The 18346-nt window shown below is 43.6% G+C and overlaps 1 protein-coding gene across 4 annotated transcripts in view; it reads right to left on the minus strand.

Annotated features, from left to right (window-relative positions):
* The window catches only part of PDE8B (phosphodiesterase 8B), a 323957-nt gene that overhangs the window by 77323 nt on the left and 228288 nt on the right, over window positions 1–18346 (minus strand). For all 4 annotated transcript variants that reach the window (XM_075591122.1, XM_075591112.1, XM_075591105.1 and 1 more), the window contains exons 4-5: window positions 15986–16045; window positions 12737–12794 (exon numbers count right to left, since the gene is read on the minus strand). In XM_075591122.1, the coding sequence (XP_075447237.1) occupies window positions 12737–12794; window positions 15986–16045 (118 nt within the window). The remainder of the gene's footprint in view (window positions 1–12736; window positions 12795–15985; window positions 16046–18346) is intronic.

The following is an 18346-nucleotide window of genomic DNA, read 5'->3' on the forward strand; positions in this document are numbered from 1 at the left end:
TGTGAGAGAGTGTCCGTCTCTGAGAGAGTGTCCGTCTGTGAGAGAGTGTCCGTCTGTGAGAGAGTGTCCGTCTGTGAGAGAGTGTCCGTCTGTGAGAGAGAGTGTCCGTCTGTGAGAGAGAGTGTCCGTCTGTGAGAGAGAGTGTCCGTCTGTGAGAGAGAGTGTCCGTCTGTGAGAGAGAGTGTCCGTCTGTGAGAGAGAGTGTCCGTCTGTGAGAGAGAGTGTCCGTCTGTGAGAGAGAGTGTCTGTCTGTGAGAGAGAGTGTCTGTCTGTGAGAGAGAGTGTCTGTCTGTATGTGTGTCTGAGAGAGAGAGAGGTCAGAGAGAGAGAGAGGTCAGAGAGAGAGAGAGAGAGAGGTCAGAGAGAGAGAGAGAAATAGGTCAGAGAGAGAGAGAGAGAGAGGTCAGAGAGAGAGAGAGGTCAGAGAGAGAGAGAGAGGTCAAAGAGAGAGAGAGAGAGGTCAGAGAGAGAGAGGTCAGAGAGAGAGAGAGAGAGAGAGAGAGAGAGAGTGAGGTCAGAGAGAGAGAGAGTGAGGTCAGAGAGAGAGAGAGAGAGTGAGGTCAGAGAGAGAGAGAGAGAGGTCAGAGAGAGAGAGAGAGAGAGGTCAGAGAGAGAGAGAGAGGTCAGAGAGAGAGAGAGAGAGGTCAGAGAGAGAGAGAGAGGTCAGAGAGAGAGAGAGGTCAGAGAGAGAGAGAGAGGTCAGAGAGAGAGAGAGGTCAGAGAGAGAGAGAGAGGTCAGAGAGAGAGTGCGGTCAGAGAGAGAGAGAAAGGTCAGAGAGAAAGGTCAGAGAGAGAGAGAGTGAGGTCAGAGAGAGTTATAGTGTGTGAGAGTGTCTGAGAGAGACACCAACTGCGCACTGCAACTGTTAGGTATGTATATACACCTTTGTTTTTACTTTGGGCGCCGCGTAAAAATCCTGATCGCCTTGGGGAGCCTTGAAAAAATTCTGATTGCCTTGGGGAGCCTTGAACCGAAAAAGTTTGGGAACCACTGTTCTAGCGGATACTCAACTGGGGCAGTGAGGTCCTCAGCAGGGCTCCCTATTTTTCCTGGCACCGTCGATGGTGAAAGAGACATCAGCAGGGCTTACAATTCTCCCCGGCACCGCCGATAACAATCCTGTCCGATCGGCGTCCCAGATGCACCGTGGTCGGTATACAAGACAAACAGAGCAACCTCTCTGCACCTCGTCTACGCCTCCAAGCTGTGCGTCACTGCGTCAATGCGTCAATGCGTCACGACGCGTTTCATCACGTGAGTGACTTCTTCAAGGGCTGATTGGCAAGTGGCTGTGATGGGTTTATATAGTCTGCACAATATCCATGTAAGTGACTAAACTTGTAAAAAGCAGCTGCTGACAATCACCATCGTGAACAGGCTTGAAAGTCCATTAATAAAAGATAAACACATTGACAATATGAAAACTCACGTAGACTTTACAAATGACAAAAACACGGTAACTATTGTCATCTGACTGACTGCTCAGTGTAAACCAATATATTTGCTATTTATATATGCGTAATGATAAAATGCATAAAATATAACATAAAGCTAATAAATAATAACATAACATTTAGATTCCTCCAAATCCCAAATTAAACAACATAGTATGCATCATGATGAATTCATTTCTGCAATTTCTCTCCCTCACACTCTGTCCTACGCTGGCACACGCCGGAACGCACTGACGTTGGCGTGCCGGTGTAAGGATTCTGTTCGATCTGTAAAGGGTTTGCTACCAGTTTGTGTTTTCCAGGCTGCCTGCCCTTTCTGTTCAATTTGGCCATTTTGGTTACTGACCCCGAACTCGCTGCTTTCTGCTTGTCCTGACCTTTTGCCTGTTGCTTGGACTTTGCACCCCTGCCGCCTGCCCTGACCTTTTGCCTGTACCCTGGACTCCGCACCATTGCTGCCAGCCCTGACCCCTGTTTCCATACCGACTACGGATACTCTTACAGGACTCTGTCCCTGGGCTGTGGTTGGTTTATTTGAATCCCTATCTCAGCCCTGCGGGTCCGCTTACCGAATTGAGACGAGCACTGTCCCATTTTGCTCGGCCAAACATGTACCCCGCTGAGGTAGCGCAAGCCGTATCTCTCCAAGGGGAACTACTTGGAGATCATTGAGACACGCCTCACACAGCAAAACCAGCAGATGGCACTCATTTCTAGCTGACTTCAGGACATTATCACCCGGCTGGATACATTCCAGTTGGGTTCTACCTCTGCACCGCCATTGCTGGCAGCGTCTCCAGCGCCAGCTCTGTCATCCCCTACACCCAGGGCACCACGGATCCCGACGCCTCTTCGTTATGGAGGGGACCCTATGATGTGTAGAGGATTTTTGAATCAGTGTTCGATTCAGTTTGAACTCCAGCCCTCCATGTTGTGCACCCATTGATCCAGGGTAGCATACGTAATTTCCCTACTGACAGACGAGGCTTTGGCCTGGGCCTCCCCTCTCTGGGAAAAGGAATCCCCACTGATTAATGACGCTGCTGCCTTTCTCCAAACATTCAAAAAGTTTTTGACTCTCCCGGTCGCGTCTCTTCTGCTTCACTCTTGCAAATCCGGCAAGGAACCTGTACTGTGAGCCAGTATGCCATTGAATTACATACCCTTGCTGCAGAGACGGGCTGGAACAATGAAGCACTGCTGGCAATATTTTTTTAAAAGGCTTTCTGAGTACTTAAAGGATGAACTGACCTGCCGGGACACACCTAAAGATCTGCAGGAATTGATTGTTCTCTGTATCAGAATAGATCTCAGGATGCGAGAACGGCAGACCGAGTGAGACAGTCCTTCAAAACCCTCAATAATTCGGCCTGTTCCCCACTTCAATACTCCTCTTCCTGCACCTCTCCTTGATAAGGAACCTATGCAATTGGATGATACCAAATTACCTGAGTAGGAGAGAACTAGGAGACGTGACAGGGGGCTGTGCCTGTATTGTGGGCTTAAAGGTCATCTTGCCCGAAATTGTCCTAAATCATGGAAACCCCAGTGCCCAGTGAAGATAGAGGAATATTCTCTGGGCATTTCTTCTATTCCTTCTCCATCCCAACCCGCACGGCTCCTCCTGCAGTTTCACTCTCCTGAGGACCAGCCTCCATCTTCACTCAGGTTTTTGTGGATTCGGGAGCCGCAGGGAATTTCATTGATCACGCATTTGCGGAACTCCACTCCATTCCCCTCCATAATAGGGAGACCCCGATAGCTGTAGTGGCCATTGATGGAAGACATCTGATACCTGGGACCATCAATGGAATGGAACGGGGACAACTCACTGGTGCAGTATTCCTAGATTTTGCAAAGGCTTTTGACACAGTTGATCATGCTATCCTGCTTAACAAACTCCAGAGCTCTGGAATAGGGAAGCATGCTTTAAACTGGTTTCAGTCCTACCTATCAGGAAGATCCCAACATGTGTCCATCTCAGGCTCTAACTCCAACCCCCTGGATGTGGTGTCCCGCAAGGCTCTGTTATGGGGCCCCTACTCTTCTCAGTGTTCATTAATGATCTTCCCACAGCTTGTAAGGAAGCCTCAATACACATGTATGCAGATGACACAATCCTATATGCACACAGCCATAGCCTCTCTGACCTTCAACACATACTTCAGTCTGACTTTTTGAGACTCGAAAACTGGATTTCCCAAAACAAACTGTTTTTAAACACTGACAAGACTGTAACAATGGTATTTGGGACCAAGACTAAATTTGTAAAGCTTCCACTGACTGAGCTCCTGATTAGAACCAACGCTAAAACCACCCTAACACCTGTCACTAGTTTTAAATACCTGGGCTTATGGTTTGACTCCCACTTAACATTCGGGATGCACATTGATACCCTGACAACCAAGACCTATGCCAAACTAGGGGTACTTTACAGGAACAAATCATCCCTAAGTCTCCTGGTCAGAAAACGTATCGCACAGCAGATGCTAATGCCAATTATTGACTATGGAGACATAGTATATGGCTCGGCACCTCAAACCCACCTTAGCAAACTTGACACCCTCTACAATTCAATTTGTCGTTTTGTTCTCCAATGCAACTACAACACACATCACTGCGAAATGCTCAAAGAACTAGATTGGTCAACACTAGAGTCTAGGCGCAAAGTTCACCTTTCCTGTCTTGCCTTTAAATTCTTCATGGGCAAGCTACCCAGCTACCTGAACAAGCTCCTCACCCCTACCACTTGCAGCACTTATCACCTGAGATCAGACTCCAAAAGACTGTTCATGGTCCCAAGGCTCAACAAAGTATCCGGACGTTCCTCCTTCTCCTACCTTGCACCCCAAAACTGGAACAACCTACCAGAGACTCTCACATCCACCACCAGTTTAAGTTCTTTCAAAACTAAGGCTGTCTCACATTTTAACCTGGTCTGTAACTGTTTCATACGCTCATAATATATATTTTCTTTAACTGTGCATGCAATGTCTTGTATATAATGTATACCCTGTTCATTTATGTAACTGTACTTGTAACCATGTATTATTTGTTTTACTGTGTGCCCAGGACATACTTGAAAACGAGAGGTAACTCTCAATGTATTACTTCCTGGTAAAAAATATTTTATAAATAAATAAATCAACCTCGAGACTAATCCTTTGCTGGTGTCACTGGGGGAGACACTTTCATTCAATGTCATTTGCTCTCCCTCTACTCCAGTAGTCCTAGGCCTTCCCTGGTTGCAGTACCACAACCCCAAGATCAATTCGGCAACCAATCAAGTGACAGCCTGGGGACAGTATTGCCATGAATCTTGCCTTCCGAGGCCTTGCACCATTTCCGGGGTTGGACCACCCACAGAGACTTCTTCATCATGACTTCCAGTTTTTTTACCAGGAGTTTGCTGATGCATTCGACAAAAAACAGGCAGAGGAGTACCGCCACACCGATCTTACGTTTGTACATCGACCTGCTCCCAGGGGTCACCCCTCCTCGAAGCCGCACTTACCCTCTTTCATTACCCCCGCTCTCCTCGTTACCCCACCTCTCCCCGTTACCCCACCTCTCCCCATTACCCCCTCTCTCATCGTTAGCCCCTTACGGAACCAAAAATCAAGGAGAACCCTTTCCAGTTCCCACCCATCCGTGGACCCATTTATCCATGGATTTTGACGTGGAATTGCCACCCTCCAGGGGTATGACTACCATACTGGTTGTAGTCGATCACCTTACAACGTCAAGCCCATTTTGTTCCTCTCAGGAAGCTACCTACAGCCTCAAAACTTTCTGAAATCTTTATTACGGAGATATTTCGCCTTCATGGAGTCCTGACGGTTATGGTCTCGGACCGCAGATCCCAATTCGTTTCAAGATTCTGGAAGGCCTTCTGTCAAAGAATGGGCATCTCCCTTCATTTTTCTTCTTCCTACCATCCCCAGTCAAAAGGACTCACGGAAGGGGCTGGACAGTCCTTGGAGCAATTCCTGCGATGTTTTGCATCTAAACTACAGGACAACTGAGTTGATCTGCTCCCGTGGGTTGAGTTTTCCCACAATTCCATGAAACATGATTCCACACTGGAATCTCCATTCTTCTGTGTCTACGGATACCACCCTGCTGCCCTTCCTCCTTCCAGTCCTCTCTCTGGAGCTCCTGCAGTGGATAATAAAATACAAGAACTTCAATTACTCTGGAAGAAGATCCAGGCCAAACCGGCCAAAATTGCCTTCCAGCAAGAGACCCAGGTGGATAAATATCGACGTCCATCCCTCCCGTTTCAAGTGGGTGATAAGGTCTGGCTGGCTACAAAAAATATCCGGCTGAAACTGCCTTCCTCCAAACGCGGGCCCAAATTCATTGGACCTTACAAAATCCGGAAACAGGTCAACCCGGTGGCCTTCAAATTGGACATTATGGCCAGCTTAAGGATACCTCCAGTGTTGCATGTTTCCCTCCTCAAGCCTTTAGTCCAGAACACCTTCCTTTCTCCTATTCCCCCTCCTCCTAGACCATCTTGATGGATGGCCAGGCGGAATTTGAAGTATAGTCCCATTTCCAAGTGACAAAGGCGCTTCAGCACTGCATCTGAAGTATGCCAGATACTGGATTCCCAAAGATCCCATGGCGGGCTACAATACTTGGTCCATTGTAAGGGTTATGGACCCGAAGAGAATTCATAGGATCAAATCCAGGGATGTCCATGTCCCCAAACTGGTCCGGGCGTTTAATCTGAGATTTCCTGCCAAACCATCTTAGATCACCCAGAGGTCTCTCCTTGAGAGGGGTAAGGATTCTGCTCGATCTGTGTCGGGTTTGCTGCCAGTTTGTATTTTCCAGGCTGCCTTCCCTTTCTGTTCAATTTGGCCATTTCGGTTACTGGCAGCCTGCTATATAAAGCTGCACTTCCTGGTGGTAGACGCCGAGCAAAGTTCTGTGTTTTTGCAGCTCCTGTCGGTCTTTGCTGTCACCTATTCCTGTTATCTGTTGGACTCCCTGTGTCTGACCCTGGACCATGACCCCGACCTAGCTGCTTTCTGCCTGCCCTGACATTTTGCCTGTTGCCTGGACTTTGCACCATTGCCGCTAGCCCTGACCCCTGCATCCATACCGACTACGGATACTCTTACATGACTCTGTCCATGGGCTGTGGTCGGTTTATTTGCATCCCTACCTCAGCACTGCGGGTCCGCTTCCTTTTGAGACAAGCACCGTCACAGTCAGAACGCGCTGACATCAGAAGCTCTGCATTGGACAGAGTGTGAGGGACAGAAACCTGCAACAGGGGAGAGCTGGGCCCAGCGGCAACTGCTTTGGTCAGCCGCCAGCCCCCACAGGGTCCCGGCCTGAAACCAAGCTAAGTCGGGGTATTTATTATGTATTGGAGAGGGGGGGGTATTTATTATGTATTGGGGAGGGGGTATTTATTATGTATTGGGGGGTATTTATTATGTATTGAGGAGGGGGGCATTTATTATGTATTGGGGAGGGGGTATTTATTATGTATTGGGATGTATTTATTATGTATTGGGGTGTATTTATTATGTATTGGGGTGTATTTATTATGTATTGGGGAGATGTATTTATTATGTATTGGGGAGGGGTGTATTTATTATGTATTGGGGTGTATTTATTATGTATTGGGTAGGGGTGTATTTATTATGTATTGGGGAGGGGGGTATTTATTATGTATTGGGGAGATGTATTTATTATGTATTGGGGAGGGGTGTATTTATTATGTATTGGGGAGGGGGGTATTTATTATGTAGTGGGGAGGGGGAGTGTATTTATTATGTATTGGGGAAGAGGGGTGTATTTTTATTATGTATTGGGGAGGGGGGTGTATTTATTATGTATTGAGGAGGGGGTGTATTTTTATTATGTATTGGGGAGGGGTGTATTTTTATTATGTATTGGGGAGGGGGGTGTATGTTTTATTATGTATCGGGGAGGGGAGTGTATTTTTTTATTATATATTGGTAGGAGGGGGAGAGATGATGAGAAGGTGGAGAGATGATGAGGAATGATGAGGAGGAGGGATGGGGAGAGAGGATCATGGAGAGTATGGGGGAGGGAGAAAAAAATTGCAATCAGTACTAATATTAATGGGGCCATGAAATTTTTTTTGCCCGGGGGCCCGCGCATTTCTAGCTACGTCACTGAATATAGTCATGACATACTGCTGCAAGCAATCCTAGAATAAATATTGTTATGTGAGCAGACCACTCATTACTACAGTACATGTCATGTAGCAAAATTGTAAGGGGTAAGTGGCCCCAATTAACCAGTGCTACAGAGCATATGTGACCCACAGTAATTGTAAAGTAAATGTTTTTAACTGCGTTTTAAACCGGATCACTTGGTGTGGTATTGCATGCTTGAGGCTATATGCATTAAACCCCTAGATGGCACAAGGTATAACAGAGGTGTGCAGAGTTGTAAGTAGGGAGTGTTTGGACCCCCCCTTGACCTCTGCAATTTCCCTGAATTGAATAATCTTGTATGCCTTGGGTGGCTCTCATTTAAGCAGCAGGTTTACTCACATGCGGTTTGAACGCCGGTTCTGTGTGCTCCATGGCTGACAAGGGATGCAGAGAAGGTGTACCTGTTCCGGTTTGGAAGGGGTGTTTCAGCGGGCACCACGAGGCAGAAAAAACGTAGCAACTGCTGGACTGTGCTGTGAAGTGTCCTTTATTGAAGCATGGTTAAAAAGAGGGGGGAAAAAGGATGCCCCTCTTATTATGTATTGGGGAGGGGTGTATTTTTATTATGTATTGGGGAGGGGGGTGTATGTTTTATTATGTATCGGGGAGGGGAGTGTATTTTTTTATTATATATTGGTAGGAGGGGGAGAGATGATGAGAAGGTGGAGAGATGATGAGGAATGATGAGGAGGAGGGATGGGGAGAGAGGATCATGGAGAGTATGGGGGAGGGAGAAAAAAATTGCAATCAGTACTAATATTAATGGGGCCATGAAATTTTTTTTGCCCGGGGGCCCGCGCATTTCTAGCTACGTCACTGAATATAGTCATGACATACTGCTGCAAGCAATCCTAGAATAAATATTGTTATGTGAGCAGACCACTCATTACTACAGTACATGTCATGTAGCAGAATTGTTATAACTCAGTAGTATATTATAGCTTTTACTTGTATGTACAGTTTGTATGTATATTTTTATTTATAAAGCGCCAACAATGTACACAGTTCTTTACAAAAGATATAATACAAGGAAATAGAATACAATACGTGCAATAAACAGAAAATCAAACAATAGCAAAGGAAATCTCTGCCACAGAGATCTAACATACTGTACCACATAGATTGTAAGGACACTTACAAAGATAGTAGGTGAAGGAATAAGTGCAGTAGATGGTAGTGCTTGGTCACAATGGTTGGTAAATGTGACTGTGGGTGTTCAACAGTAGCCATTAATCCAGGATAGTGAAAGGCTTCATTTACAGTAGGAATTGTGTGTCTTTAGGTCTGATTTAAAGGCGGGGAGAGAAGGTGTTTGGCATATACAGAGTTTGAGGGTGTTTCACAGGTAAGAGGCAGTGAGGGGAAAAAGGTCTAAGGTGAGAGGAAGCTGTGGGGATGGAAGGGGTGGAAAGCCCGTTATGAGCAGGGTGCAGGAGATGAGAATGGGCATATCAAAAAATCAAAGTATATATGTAGGAAGGAGCAGAATTAAGGGGGCATTAAGGAGAGGACAAGGGCATACCTTGGAGTTTTAGAAGTGACAGAGGAAAGGATGGATCTTGGCAACGTTGCAGAGAAAGAAGAGACTGGTTTTAGCCGGAGCATGAATGTGTATAGAAAGAGTGGAAGTCAGTCCTTTGGTGACAGGATAGATTGATGGTTACTCCATTTACTGTGATGGAAAAATGGGACATTGGGCCAAGTTTAGCAGGCACCATGAGGAACAGTTTTAGACATATTAAGTTTGTAGTGGTGGAGTATCATCAGCTAGGATATGGCCAACAGGCAATCAAAGATGTGGGACTGGATAGCAGGTGTTAGGTTAGGGGTGGACAGATATAAAGCATCTGCATAACATCTATGTAGATGAAGCCAAACTACTTGCTAACTACTCTTGAGTTTTCTAGGCTCCCCAAAACACATACAAATAATGAAGTATAATTCATAAAAAGGTAAAGTAGTTTATTTGCTTTCAGTGACTTATTCAATTAAATAAATCATATGTCCCTTTAAACAATGCTCTCATAAACCATATTTATGACAAACACAAACATTGTGACTTGCAAGATCATTTTTAGACCATAATAGTAATTTCCTAAATGCCTTTATAAAAATACAAAAATACGAAGCCCAGTGATTTTCAGGAAGGGTAATATAGTATAATCTAAAGGGGTACAAATCTCCTATTTGACAAGTATTAACAGAAAAAGGGGAATTATTCTTACTATTAATGTCTTGTCTTCTTGTCCTTTCATGCCAGTACGAATGGGATGGGGAATTAAGCCCTGGCCATTTGGTGCTGGGACAAAAGTTTAATAGGGCTCCTTCCTATCCCACTCACATAATTTATCTAGGAGAAATATCTGGTTGGGAATAGCCAACAATTGTCTTCTCAGAAGATAAGGCGTCCACAAATATAGGCAAACGTCTTCAGGTAAACAGGAAGGCATAGGGTAGCTGCCACTGCATACCACAAATACAGCATTAATTTTGGCACAGTAGCCAGGACAACGGGAAGTCCACAGAGGCATGTTTCCTAAGCTGTATTTTGTCTTGCTGAACTTTGGCTGAATAAAAGCCGACGCTTACTTTTTCAAACGCAAGTCTCCTGTCGTTACCTCGGCATGCATTGCCTACATCTGGCAATAGGGAAGTCTGAAGGAAACTTGTATCAAGATCTACCGGAAAAGTAGCAAAATTGCAAACCCTGTGAGAGAGAACCTACCCCATTAACCAGCAGGATAAAATAGATGATATAAGTAATTAGTAGGAACAAACAACCCAACCTTTCTACAGTACATATGTATGTAACCCCTCCTTGCCTTACCTCAGACTAACACTTACTGGGTATTTATATTTAACCCCTATAACACAGTTTTTGTTAACATAATTGTAATCCTCTGTGCAAGAATCATATACATACAACCACAATACTGTTAACCGGCTGCACAGTTAGTTGTGTGCTGATGTCTCTCAGAGTCTCCATGTGACTGTAGCACAAACACTGAAGCTCTTATAATCAATGTTATGCTGTCGCAGGCCTGTCTCTTCACAAAGACTTCGATACCCTTGTGTGAACTGGGGATCCCCTCTTTGGTTACTCACAACTCCCTTGGTCTGTTAAGCTGCTGGCCCACATTCACCACCACTCGGGAAGCCTGTCGGTTACCTCATCAGTCAGATCCATGTGCTGTACTCCTCAGAGCCTGGTTACTAGTCTGCAGCAGCTCTTGGATACAGGGGCTGTTCTCTCCAGGGTATCTCTCTCTCTAGCTCCTTTCAGGCTCATCCTGCGCTGTTGTGCTCTGCTACACACGTTCATCCAGCTGCGCAGATTTCCTTCCGAATGCCTCCAGAGTCATACAGAACTGAATCTCTCTCTGTCATGGCCACACCCTCTTAGCAACTCCTTACTCTCCCTTAGTTCCTCCTCCTTCACCAGCCATCTTACTGTCTGGCTATTGTCACCTGTTCTGTAGAGAGGAACCTGCTAGGGGGCAGCAAGCCTGTGTTGCTTGTATATTTTGTCTGCCTAACTGCTTCTGAGCATGTTTATTTAAACAGTCCTTTCTGCACTGTTACCAGTTCCTTCTGCAGAGGCAAAGGGTAGCTGATGCTACATTTGAATTGGAAAGACATAAACACACTAATATGTTCACTAAAGCATTTTTTTCAAATCATATTCTGATATTAATATTTATTTCTAAATATACAAGAAAACACCCAGACACACATTGTATCATAGAGTACACGGGGGGATAAACAAATCAAGGGCATGACTCCAATATTTCCCTCTAAGTATTATGAACAAATATGTAGCATGCAGAAATGTTTAATACCGTACTAACTATAGCCCTTTCTAGTTTAATTTGCACTGATTTTATGAGTATTTTGTACATACATCTCATTCTTGTTTATTATATAGTCCTGGTGCATGATACTTGGAGGTCCGGGTAGTTTATACATTTTCACTGATTATATTAATTACATTGTTATGGAGCACATGGGTGTTACTCATTGCTTTAATACTGTACTTCCAACTATATGATACAAGGAAAACAAGCACAAATAACACCACTTTAACAAAAGGAAACAATTTTTTTTTTTACTGTCCTTAGAAAGTGCAGCTCCCGGAACAGGATTCAGACCAAATCCAACCAGCAACCGACGAAGAATAGCAGGTGCGCAAATTTAATCAGGACATAGAGGGGATAAATAAAGACACCAAAATAGTGCAATATTGTCAAACACAACAATGTGGTCAATGTTGAAGTTTCTATAAAGTTTGCACTCACGTGTTAAACGTGATATTCAGGCGTTGTGGTTGTTAGAAATAACCAACTTTAGTAATAACCGGACAGATGCTCCGGATCAACACCGATATTATTCCATAGGAAGGAAGGGAAATCCACATACAAAAGGAAAAAGCAAAAATAGTATAATATTGCTTTTTAATATTAAAAACACAAAGTATTACAATTACATAAGTGCCTTTACGGTAGGCATTCAGACCACCCTGGGTCAAATGGACAGGTAGCACTCCACACAGCAACAGCTTGCTCCACGGCCGATTTAGCATATGCTGAGCTGAACGATGCAGTCCTCCACTCTGAATGTCACCAGCAAAGTCTCACTTAGTAATCCACGACTCCACCCTACGCACGTTTCTATTTAATAGTCTTAATAGTCTTCCTCAGGGGCTAATCCTGAATATCACGTTTAACACGTGAGTGCAAACTTTATAGAAACTTCAACATTGACCACATTGTTGTGTTTGACAATATTGCTCTATTTTGGTGTCTTTATTTATCCCCTCTATGTCCTGATGAAATTTGCGCACCTGCTATTCTTCGTCGACTTCCAACTATATGTATGATTCTTCGCCTTCCTACTGTATTCGAATTACAACCACATGTGTGCCATGGCCAAAGGTATAAAGTCTCATGAGCATACAGTATTAATTACTTTCATTGTTAACAATGGATATTAAGTCTAATGTTTTAGAACTATGGTTTTTCAAAGGCCTGCAGCCTTCAGCTTTTACAATCAGCAAGGAAATGTTCAATGTTACCTACCCTATTGAATCCTGCATGCAGAAGAGGAAGGGCAGATACTTCTTCTTGGTCAGAAGCTCTGCAGCAAAGCAGAAGGTATTCTTACTTACAAAATGTCACATATGTTTTTGAATACATGCTTTATGGGGAAAACAATGCATATTGTTGTCTTAAAATTGTCATTTTAGACATACAGTCCCATTCAACAACTTGTTTTGGAGTTGCAAACCAAGGACACACATAGCCATTTAACACCTTCTATTACCTTGCTCTTTCTAGTAACATCCTACAGTATGTTATGTCTTCCATTTTAAGCATGACAAAAATGGAAAAGTAAAGATGCGTTGTAAAAAAATAATACATATACATTATTGCAAGTGGTTCAGCACTTTTAAAACTGCTTTGAAGCCATCAAACCATATCTTCTAACATTAGCACAAAATACTATTCCGACCTTCCTTTTGAAAGCGAACTTCTAGCTGCAATCTTTGGTAAAACACATCAAAACTAATCCTTTTCCTTGTGTGCCCTAACGTGCGTGGGTTTTTTGCTGTTCTGTGTATGGCTTTATGTCTGCAGTGATGTTCATGTTGCATGTTTATAAAAAGAAGCGCTACAAATCTATGATCCTACCAAAATGAGCACAGGCGTTTGTAACTTATTGGTTTACGCCTTGGTCAATGCTAAAAGTGAAATGGACCCTACACACTAATCAAAAAGCATTAGTCCAACATAAGGATGGACTGCTGCTTGGAACTACAAAAGGCAAAAAATGAATACTGACCATCAATTATATCTGATAATTATTCCCAGGCTTATTATGGTACACTTTCACTGCACCTGGTTATTTTGTTGTGCTCTACTAGTCTACATAACCTATTTTGTTGCTTGAGGTTCACTCCTATTAGAATTTTATATCACTGTTTATATAACAAATAGTTTACACTTCTGCAACAACCAGAAAGGATTTACATATTTGTGCTGGTCACTTATGTGAGTGACTATAGACCTTGTTTACATTTGTTTGTATTCATCCTCATATCACATTTTTGCATTTGTACATTTAACTTAAAAGTTTGAAGAATTTGAACCTTAGAAATGGATTCTTGCACAATTGTTGACAACTCGTCATTTACCAAGACAAGATAAAACCTAGAAAAATTGTAATCTCAACTATCTGATACTGTAAATGAAAACAAATGAACTGACTAAGCCTACCAAAGCCCACAAACCGGAGCTTTTTTAGTTGAGCGTTTCCTATTAAAAATAGAATAAAGCTGTGGTGAATTTTACCTCTTTGGATTTTGAGCCAGGATTGAGTAGAATTTAAAAGTGGACCCCACCCAAAATAACTGAGCGAAGTACATGAGATTAAAGCAGTGTTTCCCAACTCCAGTCCTCAGGGAACCCCAACAGGTCAGGCCTTAAGGATATCCCTGCTACAGCACAGGTGGGTCAATCAGCGGCTCAGTCATTTTGACTGAGCCACCTGTGCTGGAGCAGGGATATCCTTAAGACCTGAGCTGTTGGGGTTCCCTGGGACTGGAGTTGGGAAACACTTGATTAAAGGGTGACCAGTTACAAGTATTACCCAACTTGTTTCCAAAAATTCTCTAAATAAACTGGCATCTTAATTTTTAGGATTGCCAGTATATTAGAGAGTCATTGTTAGGCTATGATAGCGTGGTTTCGGGCCTACTGCACGGAAATCCCCCCATTCAACGCAACTATATATTCCATGCGGTACTGCCAAATTAGCACTATTGCAGCTTAATGAATTAACGACTATGGCCTAAATTCATTAGAGGTAATTACATCTGCGATAATATTTAAAAAAAATAATGACGATATTGTGTCTAATTTAACACTATTCACTAGGATTTATATATGCTCCACAACCGTACATTACTGCCCTCGTTTGCATATGGGTGTTTGGCAATAATGTACGAGAAATGTGGTATTCACCATCGAAATTTCCTCATTAATGACAAATATAATATTGCAGATACAATACACGGCTACAATAGGGTAAAGTTATAAAGATCATTACATTATCCAATGGCAGGTAATAATTGTATAGCCCATTGATACCACACAGGCATCAAAGGGGATAAGACTACACAAACACCTTAACACTACACTTACTATCTCCTCTGCATACCAAAGAGATTAGTAAATCATTGCTCTTAGTACACCTTATTGGCCAACTAGCCATGAATTCCACTTACCATCTGGCTACTTGGGCTACGAAGAGATAATACATTAAGAGGTATAGATTTTTTTCAGCCGTTGGTTGCTTTCAATTGTCTTGCCTTTCTACATATTGGCCATTACATACACAGGCGAGATAGGCCTAACACCAGCCTGGGATAGATGATAAAACTGGCAATCGTTTTTAGCCGAAACCAGATTTCGGCAGATATCTGAGTTTAGTGAATAGCATGTAAATAGGTAACTTTGCCGGAATTACTTATTTTTATACTCATTTGGGCAAGGCCGGCCCGGATTGCAGTTGTACAGCCTGTTATCACTGTGTTACTGCTGGCATTGTGGCTTTAGTGATTAAGCAACGCCATTTTTTTTAAATTTATCAACCTTTATTGAATCTAGGCCTCTGATTGAGATTCCTTTACCCTGAATCCCCTACTACTTCACCAACCCTGTATTTTGGATGTTCCTTGCAAGTGAGATCAGTTACGTTATCGTCTGATTTTTTTTCCCTTTTATGTTGTTGTACCCCAGGTCGCAGGGATTTCCAGAGGGACTTTCACTGAGTTAGAGAGGTACAAAGAGGTTTAGGAGGGCACTGCTCTTGCAGAAGGCAAGGAAAACAAACCATTTTCAGAGTAGTAGCAATTGCACATTTAAATGGCAGCTCACTGCCTATCATTACGAGCCATTTAAATCACCCTATCTATTTTTGTTTAAAAATGGCAGAGGCATTTGTCAAATTAGACTTTTGAGGAGAGAGCTAAAGTAACTGATTGCGATTCAACTAGAGAAAGAAACTTGCTGATAGGGGAAATGGTTGTTATATTGGGACGTGTCCAAGCAGACCTCAAATATGATAACTGCATATTATACTGATTAACCTTTGAATAAGCCACAATAACATACCATCATGGCAATAATGCCGCTTGTGGGTGTCATTTATGAGCGCAAATGCCGGAGGTCCAGTGGCACGCTGCCACACTGCCGAACCTTCAGCAGAGAAAATGTTAGGGCGAAAGAAACCTGGAAGGAAAAATAAAAAGGATGGGAAGGACTTACGCATGTGGAACAACAGCAAGGATTGTAGTGTGCTCGGATGGCTTTGTTGCTCGTATTGATCTGTGGGGGAAAAAAAGAAAAAGTTAGGTGTTTTTGTAAAGCATCAATCCCTCTGTCTGATTGGGTTTCGTGTAACCTACATTTTGAGTTATCCTACAGGATCGAAGCTGTCATTCTCGCCAATGGCCTCTTTTTTTTTTTTTTTACTAATTCAATTTGTATTGTAGTTTTGAACAGGAGTAAGAAAGCTTTGTCGATGAGACACACAATGGTTGCATAGAACATTAGACGTGCCCACTGCCTGAAAACGAGTGTTACGCTGGACTCGTCAAATATCTTTGCAAGCGGAGGGGATTCCTGATTTCATTTCGTTTTTTTCATTCTAGTAAAATCTGATTTAAAGTCATTTGTTTTTTTGTGAATTGGTGAAAAAAATTGCCTTTTGGAAGCTACCACAGAGCTGAAACACCAAACATTTACCACACATTTGCAGGCAGGATATTATTGTTAAAGGCAAAATGAATCTCCATGTGTACATGGGCCAATGATGTTATCTCCACTTAACATTAGACTGCAAGAATTACACACAGATATGGAAGGCATCCTTTGGGGACCATATTGGAACTCTTTCATTGAAAGAACACATGAATAAGATCAATATTTTATATCGGTTCAGAAAAATAACACATTCAATAAATAATTCAGTTCATTGAGGATGCATTCATATATTTACTTTATCTTCTTGATGAAAGGTCCATGGAGGTATAAAATATTGTAATTCTGTATGCTCCACCAAATACAGTATGATAATTGCATAAATCCTGCATGCCTGACATTCTTCTTGCAAGGAAGTCATAGATTCCCAAGTGCTATATATATATATATATATATATATATATATACACACTAGCTGATATACCCGGTGTTGCCCGGGCGTGGAAGGGCAGGGGGCATGGAGTGGAAGGAGAGGGGGGCAAAGGGCAGTGAGGGGGGGGGCAAAGGGCAGGGGGGCAAAGGGCAGGGGGGGCAAAGGGCAGGGAGGGGGGGCAAAGGGCAGGGAGGGGGGGCAAAGGGCAGGGAGGGGGGGGGGCAAAGGGCAGGGGGGGGGGGCAAAGGGCAGGGAGGGGGGGACTCAATCCCCCCCACACACACACAATCCCCCCCCACACACACACACACAATCCCCCCCACACACACACTTCACACACACACACACACACACACACACACACACACACACACACACACACACACACACACACACACACACACACACACACACACATCGTGCACAGCTCTGGCCGCCCTCAGGTTTCCCTGCAAGCTGCTCGCGCCCCCCCTACATAATCGTGCGCCCCCCAAGCTAATGTATGTAACACCTCCCCCCTACCTAGTGTGTGTGTGTGTGTGTGTGTGTGTGTGTGTGTGTGTGTGTGTGTGTGTGTGTGTGTGTGTGTGTGTGTGTGTGTGTGTGTGTGTGTGTGTGTGTGTGTGTGTGGCCCGTCACTCCGCCTCAGGCCAATGAGAGGTGTGCGGGGGCGGGCGGCCCAAGGGACCAATGAGATTTCCCCTAGGGACACCGGACATCCAGACAGGCATACAGTGCTTTCACTAATATAGTATAAGATATATATATATATATATATATATCCCCTCAAACACACCTTCAAACAATATGTGGAGAGATACCTGTACACAAAAAGGAGCACACCTGCGATAAATGCTAATATGAGTCATTAAAATATACTTTGCATATGGCCTGGAGGGAGCCAACGCCACCTTTATGTAAGACAGGCATAACACGAGCCTGTTATTTGAAGCTAACGCAAGGCAGTGCTAATTTAAAGAGGCAACCCAAGCCATTTTTTTATTCTTTCATTTTTTTCTTTTTAATACAGGATTGAAGCAGGGGGTTTCCAGAGCTGAACCTCGTTAATTTCAGCTCCGGGGACCCCTGCTTCAGGAGTATTTTACCTCTGTAATGGGTGCTGGTAGCTACTCCAGGGTTCACCATATTGCTCCTTTTCAAAGCTCCCAAGCCAATAGGAAGTCATGACATCATTAGATGTAGCTTCCTATTGGCCCACATGACCAGGAGCTTTAAACTGCAGGAGATACAGGCATCCCCTTTGGAGGTAAGTATCTCTGAACCAGGGGATCCCTGGAGCTGAAATTAATTGGGAGACCCCCTGCATTAAAAAAATGGAGGGAAAAAGAAAAAAAATGGCTTGGATTGCTCCTTTAACATGGCGTTAAGCCTAAACTACTGAGATTACTACCACATTGTTCTTGCATATAATTCGTTTTGTGGATTGGCGTTAACCACATCGAACATAACATCCGTTACCGATTTTGATAACC

This window comes from Ascaphus truei, chromosome 1 (assembly GCF_040206685.1).
Source record: "Ascaphus truei isolate aAscTru1 chromosome 1, aAscTru1.hap1, whole genome shotgun sequence".
NCBI lineage: Eukaryota > Metazoa > Chordata > Amphibia > Anura > Ascaphidae > Ascaphus > Ascaphus truei.